Below are 13,943 nucleotides of genomic sequence, written 5' to 3'. Positions count from 1 at the left end.
CTGTACTTCACAAAAAATTTCATACAGCAACATTAGAAACAATATTGAAAATCTTACCACCCTGCACTCTAGCATCTGTTGTTGTACGTTACAGAAAATTACATACAGCAACATTGAAACAAATAAAGAAAACTTTCCACCATGCTCTCTAATATCTGTTGCTGTATGTTACAGAAAATTTCATACAACAACATTAGAAATAATATAGAAAATCTCCCCCCCCCCTTTTTTTTGCACTCTAATATCTGTTGCTGTACTTCTCAGAAAATTTCATACAGCAACATTGAAATACTATAGAAATCTTATCATCCTGCTCTCTCGTATTTGTTGCTGTAATTAACAGAAAATTACAACCAGCAACTTAAAAAACAATACAGAAAATATTGCCCCCTGCTCTCTAATATCTGTTGCTGTATTTCACAGAAAATTTCATTCAGCAACATTAGAAGTAATATAGAAAATTTTGCCATCCTGCTCTCTCTTATTTGTTGGTGTACTTCACAGAAATTTTCATTCAGCAACTAAATAAACAAAACAAAAAAAATTGCTGACCTGCTCTCTAATATCTGTTGCTGTACTTCACAGAAAATTTTGAAACAATTTAGAAAATCTTACCATCCTGCTCCCTATTTTTTTCTGCTGTACTTCTTAGAAAATTTCATAAATCAACATAAGAAACGATACTTAAAATCTTACCATCCTGTTCTCTAATATATGTTGCTGTACTTCACAGAAATTTCCATTTAGCAACTTAAGAAACTAAACAGAAAATATTGCCCCCTGCTCTCTATTGTCTGTTGCTGTACTTCACAGAAAATTACATACAGCAACACACAATATACAACACAAAATATTGCTATCCTGCTTTTGCTTTCAAATATCTTTTGCTGTACTTCACAGAAAATTGCATTCAGCAACGTAAGAAACTACACAGAAATATTTGCTCTCTAATATAAAACTGTTCTTTACAGATAATATTATAGAGCAACAAAAACAGAATTAGACCAATTTGGTTTAATTAAAATCATCCGAAACTGATACCATCAAAAAACTTTTTTTTATTGACAACACATTGGCATCCCTTTAGAAATTAACTTCTACTGTTTTTATTGGCTTAATTCTTTACCTATTTGAGACTGACTTCATGCATGGGGCATTTCAAGAAAAAGGATAAAAAGCTTACACTATCATTTAAATCATGTTTGTTATCTCAGTATATATTTCAAAGTGTGATCACTTGATTGCTTATACCAAATAAGACTGGGTCCTCGGTGGCTGAGAGGTTTAGTACTAGTAGTATATCACTAGTCTGTCAACAACGAGGTTGTGAGTTCGAACAACTCACGTGGCAGATGCGCTGGACTCCAATCTTGATTGGCTAGGATTGTCAGTTTTCCTGCCGTAAGATGGTGGTCCTCACTGGATACTATTATGTAGAGGGAACATTTTTATAGCTGACTATGCGGTATGGCCTGCGCTTTACTCATCGTTGAAGGCCGTGCGGTGACATATAGTTGTTAATTTCTGTGTCATTTGGTCTCGTGTCAAGAGTTGTTTCATTGGCAAACACATCACTCTTTTTTTTATATGTAGGGCCTTCATCAGCTTGACAAGATTTTAAGGAAATTATTTATAAAACTATTTAGGAAGTTGGTTAAATAAATGAAGGACATATGTCGATATGTGGAGCTGGATCTGCATACCCTTCCGGAGCAATTAATATAACCCCTGAATTTTGACTGGGTTCGTGTGGCATGGTCGTTAGCTAGTTTTCTATGCTGTGTTTTGTGTACGGTTTGTCTTTTTCGTCGTTTTTTCGTTTGTTTTTTTGTCATGACATTGTCACTTTGTTTTTGCCTTATGAGTTTAAATATCTTTTTAATATCTTTCGCCTCCAATTTTATTCAGTCCTTGTAATACACTCTTTCATGATTACTTTCATAATTCCATATCATTACTAAATTAGGTCAACACGGTCAATGTATTGACATTATAATAGCGCATGGGTTTGCATCACATTTCATACGAGGCAAGGTCAACACGGATCAAGCCATTAATTTACCTTCATACACAATCTACTTGTATGAATAAATACGATCTTTTCAATTGTTGTGGATTTATAGTACAAATTCTTGTTATATTTATTAAAACTCGTGTCCTATTAATTAGTGTGATATTGTGAATTGTAACATATGGTACAAAATGGATTGTTGTTCATCAAATACTTATCTTGTTTATGGACTGATAGCTATACTAAGCTACATTATATATAATTACATTAAAGGATGGCAGACACCGTCAAAATTGCCACCCGGGCCACCACCGTGTCCTATTTTTGGAAACAAAATACTGTTCAAAAAGGATCCGTTGGGATATAAACGGTTGACCGAGTTATCTAAACAGTATGGAAGTGTTTATCGTTTATACTGCGGTTCGACTATAATTGTGTTTCTAAACGGATATGATGCGATACATGAAGCTTTTGTTAAACAGGCAGCTGTATTTACAGACCGACCTCAACTGTTTGCTCCACTCATTGGTGTGTCTAAAGGAACAGGTATGTAAAAAGGAGGGTATTTTATTGCCATCATTTTGGCTTGTTTTTTTTTATCTTTTAAAATGCGAACAGAATATATACGGTTGTACGGAGCGTATTAGCGCCACACATTTTTTTTTTTTATTTTTCTTCCTATGTTTGCGTTATAACGCAAACCTTTGCGTCATAACGCAAACCTTTGCGATATAACGCAAACCTTTGCGTTAAGGTAACACGATACCGAATGGCATATCTCCCGATTTCCAAAATTTTTGGCATACGTGTACTTTGAATCGTGTTACATCGGAATATGTAATAAAAAATGGAAGTCACCATTTTTGTTTTTTTGTAATTTTCATAGGAAAACGTCAATTTTGGCGACAATTTTACTTAGGTATATAGGGGAAATGCCTTTTTATCGGCTTACCTTTTTAGATTTTTGAGTTGATGGCTATTTTCTTATATACGGAGAAAAACAAAAAACTAACATAATATCCAGGATTGCATAGTGAATCCATACACGTATAGAAACTCATATGTCACCATCCTTGTTTTTGAAATAAATGGCTTCAAAGTTGATCGATAGGCCTTGAATTTGACAAAAACGTGTGACGTTATGATGTACAGAATATAACGTTATTCCTTCTCAGAGAAATGGAGAAAAAAATATGTGTCGGGATCTGAATGAGTATATTTTATTTTCATATCCCCTGTCGACTGCCGTAAAGTTCCTAGTAATGCAATATAAAATTCTACTGAATCAAATATAATTTTATTTCGTCCTGCACATGGAATTTCACTCATATGAATTAATATTAATATCGTCTGACTTTCACATCAAATGAGCATATACTTGAAACTTACGTGAACAGGTTCCATGTGAATCTTATGATAATAGTTCATGCATAAATCACCGGAATTTTGTACACGCTAAATTCACGTAAAAATTTGAAATAAAATTATTTAAATAATATCAAAGTTCTAAAATTTGATTAAAACCATAAAAAATACCTTCAGATTTTTGTTAAGTTTACGTAAATATCTTGATTTCAATTATTCATTAAGTTTTGTATATATGTCCGTCTGTCATTCATATCGGATGTGATTTACTAGTAGATAAAAAAAGAAACATACATACAAGGCCAAATCATTATAATAAATATGCATAGGGATAATGGAATAATTGAAGTGCAATTATACATAAATTAAGACTGATTTGTGCATCAGAAAAGTATATAATTTAACAAGAAAATAGATATAGTTTAGTATATAGTCATATTAAAATTGAAAGATCAAAAATAATGTCATACAATTGTGAAACCTCCAAGTCAAATAGACAAAATGATCTTTCTGCTTTAAAATGAATTATTAATAAGGAAACATTTTTTTTAAATCTCAGAATATGATCAAGATTCTTTGATAGAAAGTCATTGAATTTTCATTTCAATATAATGAAGTATTTTTAAGATGCTTGGGTAGCAATTTGAATAGAGAGAACATAATTTTATTAATAAAACATCTTCATTCTATACATTTATTGCCAAAGGGTAGCTTGTTTGAATCTAACCTACTTTACACAGTTCTCAAACGAGAGCTTACTTTGGAAGTATATTTATATTCGGTTATACCTATATTAGCAGGGTTGATTTTTTTTCTTAGGTATAACCTCAATTTACTCAATTTTCTTTGTAATATATATACTAGTAGTAACTTGGATATCGTTTTTGGGGACCTTTATAGTTTGTTGTTCAGTGTGAGCCAATGCTCCGTGTTGGAGACCGTAATTCGGCCTATGATGGTTTACTTTTACGAATAGTGACTTAGATGGAGAGTTTTCTTATTGGCACTCATACCACATCTTTTTATATTATTCTGCTCATTATTAGTCATTGATATGATCTAATTATTCAAGCAGTTTACTTTGCAATTACTACAAAGGTGATAAATTTTATTATATACAGCCTCCTCCATTAATAACTACTATTTCCTTTGAATCTTAAATAAGAAATAAGATAAAACAAATGTTTGCGTTATAACGCAAAGGTATATTGCAAAGGTTTGCGTTATAACGCAAACATAGGAAGAAAAATAAAAAAAAAATGTGTGGCGCTAATACGCTTCCGTACGGTTGCCTGGTCAAGAATATATTTGAATGAGAAACATGAATAATACACGCATGTCAAAATGTATGTCACATGCTGTATCAGCTTGAGACATATAAATAAACTTAATAAATTTAAGGTCAACTTTGCCAGCGGGATTTGAAACCTTAGACTCTTAAAAAATTCTAAATCTATAAATAGACGCTCTAAGAAGGGTTGTTATAAATCATGTCAGTACCAAAGTATTGACTACTGAGCTTATTATATCCGCGTATTAATAGAGATATCGACCCATGCAGTGTTGTACAAAATAAATACATCACTACACGATTAACTATATATGCGATACAGGTTACTGGTATGCATCGTATGTTGGAAAGCAAATAAAGAAGGTTTTCCCGTTTGAATGATATTACACTAGTAATTTTTGGGGCCCTTTATAGCTTGCTGTTCGGTGTGAGCCTAGGCTACGTGTTGAAGACCGTACCCTGACCTTTTATGGTTTACTTTTATAAATTGTGACTTGGATGGAGAGTTGTCTCATTGGCACTCATACCACATCTCCCTTTATCTATCTATATTAAACAGCAGTATCAACAGATACATATATCACAAATAAATAATAATTGATATGAAACATCAAATAAACTTTATCTTATAAACAAAATTCTATATGTTTTTGTTTTTGATTTTTGCTATATGTTTTTTTTTTATATTCTTGTCTTTCATTTTTGTTTATGTGCTTTGTCTATATGTCTTTTCGTGTTTGTTTGTTGACCTATTTGTTTGTTTTTATAGTGATTAAGATTATAACACAATGTTGACTGCTGCACTCCTATTTTTGACATTGCATCCTACTATGTCTGATTGTTTTGTTCACACATCGTTGTCAATATAATGAATTTTTTTGCAACTGTCATACAGTGAGAGGTTTAGCAAGCTATAAAACTAGGGTTAATCCACAATTTTCTACATAAGAAAATGCTGTACAAAGTCAGGAATATGACAGTTATTATCCATTCGTTTAATGTGTTTGAGCTTTTGATATTGCCTTTGATTGGGTACATTCCGTTTTGAATTTTCCTCGGAATTCGGTAATTTTGTTATTTTACTTTTTACTACACATTTATATTATTATTATGTCAGATGGAAATTAAAACAAATTCATGCATGAAAAATGCCTACAATGACTTTGTCCTATCAATGTTCTTTTGTATTATATAGGCATAACATACAACAGTGACCACAACTGGAAAACTCTGCGACGTTTTACTCTTCAGGCATTGAGGGATTTTGGAGTGGGAAAGAAATCTTTGGAGGAACAAATTGTTGAAGAGATTGATGTAGTCGCCGACACATTAAAGACCAGCAATGGGGAACCAATTCGAGTCAAACCTCTCCTCTTGTCAGCTGCCACCAATATTATTTGCAGTGTCATGTTTGGAGAAAGGTAAACATTTAAAACTGTTATATGTAAATAGTTATTATATTTTTTTCAATATCACCACTCAATTATAAGCAACAGTTATTTTAGGTTACAGTGTTTTTAAAATTTGTTTGTTTACATCTTCCTGAGTACATTCGTTGAGACCGTTACAGTAACGGAAGCTTTCTTGTGTTCGGTTATAAATCGTAAATACGTGTTTTAATTGGTCTATACATACTGTTTGCTTTTGATTGGTTTTATTAGTATATTACGTATGCTATTCGGTATCTTCAACCTATTATATACATATATTTAAACTGTTTTTACGTTACATCAGCTAGTTTGGAGAGGAACAGACCATATTTATCTAAGTTGTTCACATGAATACCTTCAGCTCATCGCTGTAATATGATTGAATTTTGGTACTGTATATATTCTGTTCATTTATTGTGTATATGATACATTTTTGATGTGTAATTAAATAAAAACATAGAAAACTTAATAAAACCATTAGCTGCTTTTGTTGTTGTTTCAGATTCAGTTATGAGAATTCCCGGTTCACGGAACTAACAGGCGTTCTAGAAGAAATATTTCGTTTAAACGCTCCATTTGCAAAGGAAAATTTCTTTCCAATTACGAGACTCTTTCCCTCAGGTAGAGAGGTTAGTATCCGTTATTTTTCTAAGAATGTTCAATGGGTTAATGACACTGCTGTGTTTAATGATGGCAAAAAGTAGAATAGAAAAATTACTGAACTCCAAGGAAAATTCTAAAGTTTAACATACATTTCCTTTATCAAATGGCAAAATCAAAAGCTCAAACTCATCAAACGAATAGAAAAAAATGTCATATTCCTGACTTGAACAGACATTTCCATACGTAAAAATGGAAGATTAAACCTGGTTTAAAAAAAAACAAATATTATACAAGTAATTTGTTTATTCCATGGTAACATCACATTGAAATGATATGATTCCCGAAAATATTTGGCAAAGGAGATGAGTGATGAACCATATACATTTTGGAATCTTTTTCTTGAAGTTCCTAGACTATATTTGTTATAATATTGACTTTGTTCAGTTCTGGTTATTAAAATTGAATTAAATTTTTTATAACAATACTATTAAGAGCCAGGGATTAAACGTGATAGTTAAAATACATGTCTAGATAATAAGATATCCATATTATAGACGTAGTATGGCATCATAGTTTTCAATGACAACATTAAAAAGTCTTTTGTATACCATATTATTGTATTATATAACACATACTTTGTATGTTATTGATGTTTTCTTAGCGTTCAGAGTAAATCAATGCTTTGAGAGTGACAAGATCACGGACATTGTCGTTTTGAAGTCCATGCAGTTCATTTTGTTCTTATAGTTAATCCGGAGGAGAAGCGCAGCAATAGAGAAAGTAAAAAGATATTTAGCTAGGACAATTAAAGAACACGAAGAGACATTTGACAGCAATAACATCAGGGATTTCATTGATTTATATCACAAAGTGTCAATGGACGAATCAGAACCAGAAATATTTACAGGTGAGAGTGAAAATAAAAGCAAAGTAGTGACAAAATTAGGTAGCAAAAATTTATTAAGGTATTAAGCTTTTACCCCTAAGTTAAACATATCTATCACATTCTTATTGTATGTAAATTTCTAGAGCGGTTTCTTTTTTAGCCTCAACACACGACTTTTAACTATGATTGATCTTTTACTGTCAATCAGCATTTTCCTGCATTTTCAAAATTAACTTAAGGTTACTTCTCTAGTTTGTTTAAAATCCTTGGAGAATATAATGGCACATACAATGCAATGTTTAATTTCCTTAAATTGAAATTTTATAATTTTTATATCCTACATTGTTTAAAAAAACAACCTTTTCTTGTGGAATTGTCTCATTGGCAATCATATCACATCGTCTTTTTTATACTTTATATGCCTTTTTGATTTTGATGTTGTTGGTTTGGAATCTAATCGATGTATTGCCCAACATGTTTTGTTATTCACAGTCATACGTGATACTTTAACAAACATAAAAAGACATCAAGAGAATTGCGAACTTTACCCCGTGTTAAAAGGTGGTGTGTTGTCTGGCATACTCAATTATAAGCCTAGTATCTTTGGTAAGAATATTTTTTTTGTCTTTTCAGAGGCTAACATTTATAAAGTGATAGTTGATTTGTTCCTGGCAGGAGGAGAAACAACAGGTACCAGCTTGGACTGGTCCTTACTGTACATGATTAGATACCCAGATATACAAAGAAAATGTCAGGCAGAAATCGACAAGGTGAGTACAAGTTAAAGAATACTAGTACATGTCAATTAAACTCTAAAAAAAGCTTATATTTTGGGAACATACCCTTCATTGAAAAAAAAAAGATTTACATCTTTGAAGAAGAAATATTTTTTCTAATTTTTACAACTATCATTTCTACAAATAAAAAAAATGATCAAATCTGGATTCATATTTTATTTCACACATAAGTATTGTTATTTAGGTTGTAGGGACAAACAGAAGGGTAAAACTGTCTGACAAGGGTAGTCTGCCCTTTCTAGAGGCAACCTTACTGGAGATACAACGAATTGGAAATACATGTAAGTAATTTATACCATATATTTTTCACAATTGAATATTTAGTTGTTTCCTTGTTAATAAGTATTAATTCGACAGCAAGTTGCTTAAATAAATGTTGAATTCAATCATACTGTTCATATATGAAAATAATGCCATATTTTGTTTTACTCAAAAGTTTCAATTGATTGATTTTTGAAATCGTTAACGATAATTTTCAAGCGAGGTTATTATCGTTACTGTTTTCCGTTCATTTAAGATGCGCAATATAAATGCCTTTTACACACAACTATTTCAATATTTTTTTGCGATTCAGTGTAAACAAATAACTGTTATCATTTCGATGTACCAAGTTAGGAATATGACAGTTGTTTCAATTCGTTTGACATGTTTGATCTTTTGAATTTGCCATTTGATGAGGGACTTTCCGTTTTGAATTTTCCGTGGAGTTCGGTATTTTTTTTTTTTTTTTTTATTTTTCATCATACTTGCTCTAGTTAGAGAGATTTGATTCTATATTTCACCCCATCTCATCCTTTGTTTTAACTTTGTTTCTTTATTGTAATTCATTTGATTCTCAATTACAGTAACATTTTCCTTACCACACGTGGCAAAAACAGATGCAACATTACAAGGTTACCTTATTCCTAAAGATTCCATTGTCATAGCTAACTTGTATTCTGCACATATTGATGACAAATATTGGGACGAGCCTGAAACATTCAGACCAGAGAGATTTCTGGACAGCGATGGTAAAATTCAGAGGAAAGATGCATTTGTTCCCTTCTCTACAGGTATTCTTTTCTACAATAAGGTTGTTATGATATTGTCACATACATGAAGAGGTTTAGCTAGCTTTAAAACCAGGTTCAATCCACTACTTTCTAAATAAGAAAATGCCTACAGCAAGTCAGGAATATGATAGTTGTTATCCATTCGTTTGCTGTCTTTAAATATTTGTTTTTGTCATTTTCTTAGGTACTTTCCGTTTAGAATTTTCTTCTGAGGTAGGTAGTTTTGTTATTTACCTTTTAATTACTTTTCATATAGTAGTAGATGTTCTTGCAATAAACTCTTTTTTAGATCTTCTAGGAACATTTAATTTGGTTGTGTTTGTGTGTGCACACATCTTTAAACTAATAAATGAAAGACACATGTCTGAATTACAAAACGCATGTCTGTTGAACTTTTTACGCTACTCTGGCTATGCCGTGCATTTATTCCTCAGCAAATTATGTTTTCGAGCTAGTCTATCGTACCAAAATCAGTCTTCTGATTTGACTCTTCTATTTTGTAAAGAAGACTAATCTGTGTCTTTTAAAATGTTTAACACTAAACATTCATTTTTCAGTCCCTTTTCGTCTATTGTTGTTCTTTTCTGCTATCAATATGCTTATTGGTTCGCAATACTGTCTATATGTATATATTTTAGCATCCATCTTTATTACAGGTCCAAGGTTTTGTATTGGAGAACCACTAGCAAGAATGGAACTGTTTTTATTCTTCACCAACCTATTACAACAGTTCTCATTTACACCTCAAGATGAGAATGATCTCCCTTCACTTGATGGTATCCAAGCTTTGACACTGACCGCCTTGCCTTACCACCTTGTGGCAAAGCCTAGATAATGGTTAACTTTGATAGACTACACAATCATTTACTTTATATGCATTTAGACAATATATTTATTAACAATATTGACAACAATTAAATTCATTGCTGTACAAATTACAATTGTTCATAACATTATGTTAGATTAAAACCGTACGAAGACCAAAATCATCTCAGACCCGTTTTACACAATAAAATTTTAAACTGATTCTGACCAATAAGACAGTTCGATAAAGTTTCAATATATTTCGTTCATTGGAGTATAATATTTATCTCTCGCAACATTCACGAAACAGGTTAGACTTATTTTATGAGGAATTTGATGAGACTGTCATCAAAGTGAGAGGGTTAGCGCTATAAAACCAGGTTTAATCCACCATTTTCTACATTTGAAAATGCCTATACCAAGTCAGGAATATGACAGTTCTTGTCCATTCGTTTTTGATTCGTTTTGTTATTTGATTTTGCCATGTGATTATGGACTTTCCGAATTGATTTTCTTCCAAGTTCAGTATTTTTGTGTTTTTACTTTTATTTTATATCACATATCGACGCCATTGTGTCTAGTTAAAAAACAATAGTGTGATGAGAGGCGATCATGAACAAAAAGTGTATATATATGGCTTTCAAAACATTTTAATTAGTTCGCTGTTACTGACATAATTCTGTGTAACAGATACTTACAATGATTTCAGTACATTCACAAGTTCCCTAATGTATATATTTTTCCTTCACAAGAACAAATTTATCAAATCCTGAAGAAAGTATGACGTATTAAGACCACTTTTGTCATCCGTACTTTTACTTTGGTAAACCTACTGCCGTATTTGTTTGTTTGCCAGCTTTCATAATATGTAGTTTGAATGATGATGCACTTGGTGGTAGGCGTGACATGATGGCAATCTTTTTGGTTTGAAGTCTGATATTATGTAGCTTGCTCAAATTGTCTTGATTAGACTTATACATACTTATTTTTGGTTTTGGACACTTTAGAGTTTTCTTGCAGCACCGATCTACGTGTCAATATGAATTTTGTTTAATTTGTGATAGACCCGCCATCTATTGATGATTTCGAAAGCGTTAAAAGAGAGTTTTCTTAGGAACAAAGATAGATGATGAGCTTTTAGAACCTGTAAAAGCATAAACTGCTGTTAAAGGTACATATATTTAATAAAAGAAACTATACATGCACAATAAACATGGTGCATCGCCAACCATAATTCCCACTGGTTATAGAACTCGTAAACAGCACACAGTTGTTCCATGTCTAGAATACAACGAAGTGTCAGGTCATCTTTGACCCTCTGACATTACTCCTCTTAAGTTGTTAATCCGTATTTAGAATAAGAAGCCTGATGATATCATATTATAAGCCCGATACCTTTGATAAGTTTGATTAAAAGGACACTATGATCTCTGTTTACCAGAGACTAAATGTTTTGAGGTAAACAACTATAGCTTATCGTATGTCCTAAAACAAGAAGCAATAGCCAACACTGTACATAATAAGCTATACAGGTTCTAAAACAATTTTAATTAGATACCCAAAAGCTTGATTCATTCTCAAAACTACTAACAAAAGCAAAAATCATAAAAAGCAAATAACGACAACCATAATGAATAACAAATCAATTTGAAAGATATCAGGCATATAATCGATTGTTTACGTTAGACACGCGTTTCGTCTACATAAGACTCATTGGTGACGTTCGAACCAAGTAAAACTTTGAAGATGTAAAAACACGAAAGCCTATTTAAAATACGGCTTAGGTAATATATACGCCTGAGGTAGAACATTTATTGTATTTCAAATATCTACGAAGAATTCAAAATTTGTCAACTGAATGAATAGATATCCCCATATATTAAAGTATTTGTAGCATGTCAACATACAGGCTCTTGATGTGGCCCTAGCACATACACTATGCTTCCTCTAAAATACACATGCACCATCAATAAGTCTACCGTATGCGATGGTTAAAACGGTAGGAAATTTAAAAGGTGGATATATCTCACGTTCAAGTTCATGGGGAAAATATCAGATTTGACACATTTTTGCGTACTTTTAATTGCAAAACTAAAATGTGCATTGATCCAATTGAGAAAGTAGTATTTTTCAATAGTAATTCATAATATCTGCCTTTTGTGAGTGCAAATTGACTAAGAATAATAAGATATTGGTTTTCTACCAAGTAAAAACGTTGACATATCAGCTTCTATGGTCCTTTTATTTTTTTTTATACTTTGCATAAGATTTGTACCCCAAAAATTGCCTTCTGATTATTTATAATCTTTTTCAAAGCGTTTAAGTCCGTTAACTTGAGTGAAATTAACAGAGAAAGCGATTTCGGAAATTTGATTGAAAAGGGGGAGCTGTGTAAAAGTGTATAAAATCCAGAACAATACAGTGATAACGATATGTATTAAACAAGTAATGAACTTTTGAATAAAACGAACATCATAAACTTGGGTTTCAAGCCGAAAATATCTAAGAAGTGAAAAAAAATATGAAAATTGGCACCATTTTTATTAAAAAAATTCAAAAATGTTACAAAAATCTTTTTTTTTCGCAAACATTACTTCTTTTATTTTTGAAAAGTATTTTTTTGCACATTGACATGTAAAACGTACATAATGTTTTGCATTTTGACAACATCAAATAAAGCTACTTGTTAATTTTTCACGCTTCAACACTGTTGGTCATTTTTCAATTTGGAACTATTTCTCGATTTTAATTCAATTTTTACAAAATTTGCACCGTACGATTTTTTTACGACCGACCGAAAAAGGACGTTCAGATATTATACTATAACATATAAAAAATTCAGCTGTGTGTTAGGTGGGTGCATTAAAGTCACTAACTAAGCGTCTTTTCTGAAAATGGCACTCGCCTATTTCGAGCGTGACGATTATTTTTAAAACGGAGATACATGTATATTTACAGTCAGTCGTACACATGCAATGTTGTGACAACATCCAATTAAACACAAAGCAAACTGATTCATATGATGCCTTGTATAGATAGTCACATTTTGGTGAAGTTTAAGAATGACTTCATCCACCAAAAATCTGAAACGGAATGGACTATAACTAATTCTAAAGAATCACACTGATCCCAAATTGATTTACATAGAAGTGAAGTGGAATGATGTAGATTGAACAAGGAAATGATTTAATAGCACTATTTATATTTTGTGCTTTTAGGATAAACAGATATATAGCTCATTCTCTTAAATCATACGAAATATGCTAGTGGATATCATCAGCTCATTTTACAGGGCTTTGGTACTGACATGATTTAAAACATACTTTACTTATATTTTGTGTTGTTAAGTTAAGAAATGGTAAAAAAAAAAACCCAACAAAGATCGATCAAGGTTCCAACTTCCACAGGAAAAGATGACCTTTGATGACCTTTGACATTCCTCTTATGTCCCATTTGATAATATTAATTATTTGGAAAACAAAAGGACCTGGATTGAAGTATTCTTTAATCACAGCTTTGTTGTATGTTAGTTATAAATAAAGTTGAATTCTTTAATTCGCCGTTTTAAGTCATGCCGGCTAACAAATCGAAAACTGTACCTACAGGCTATACGCCTTATTTAAAGTTAAGTCCAGATTTTTAGTATTCGTATTGACATCTTAGAAAGTCATACTGATTAAATTACTACAATAGGGAACAATGTG

The 13,943-nt window shown here is 31.8% G+C and overlaps 1 protein-coding gene across 1 annotated transcript; it reads left to right on the top strand.

Annotated features, from left to right (window-relative positions):
* Positions 1-2,066: 2,066 nt before the first annotated feature.
* Positions 2,067-10,293, top strand: LOC143076100 (cytochrome P450 2B5-like). Its single transcript, XM_076251738.1, has 8 exons — positions 2,067-2,557; positions 5,863-6,088; positions 6,600-6,726; positions 7,448-7,607; positions 8,220-8,356; positions 8,568-8,664; positions 9,229-9,435; positions 10,092-10,293. The coding sequence occupies exons 1-8, from the start codon at positions 2,203-2,205 to the stop codon at positions 10,268-10,270; spliced, it is 1,488 nt and encodes a 495-aa protein (XP_076107853.1). The 5' UTR covers positions 2,067-2,202; the 3' UTR covers positions 10,271-10,293.
* The last annotated feature ends 3,650 nt before the right edge of the window (positions 10,294-13,943 follow it).

Source organism: Mytilus galloprovincialis, chromosome 5 (genome assembly GCF_965363235.1).
Source record: "Mytilus galloprovincialis chromosome 5, xbMytGall1.hap1.1, whole genome shotgun sequence".
NCBI classification, from domain to species: Eukaryota; Metazoa; Mollusca; class Bivalvia; order Mytilida; family Mytilidae; genus Mytilus; species Mytilus galloprovincialis.
This window is presented reverse-complemented; position numbering and strand designations above follow the sequence as displayed.

What these genes read in the sequence shown, in the direction of transcription:
- LOC143076100 (XM_076251738.1), top strand. Translation starts at nt 2,203, where the DNA reads ATGGATTGTTGTTCATCAAATACTTATCTTGTTTATGGACTGATAGCT. An exon ending in TGGTGTGTCTAAAGGAACAG is followed by an intron (nt 2,558 to 5,862) that starts GTATGTAAAAAG and finishes TGTATTATATAG; the next exon opens with GCATAACATACAACAGTGAC. An exon ending in AGTGTCATGTTTGGAGAAAG is followed by an intron (nt 6,089 to 6,599) that starts GTAAACATTTAA and finishes TTGTTGTTTCAG; the next exon opens with ATTCAGTTATGAGAATTCCC.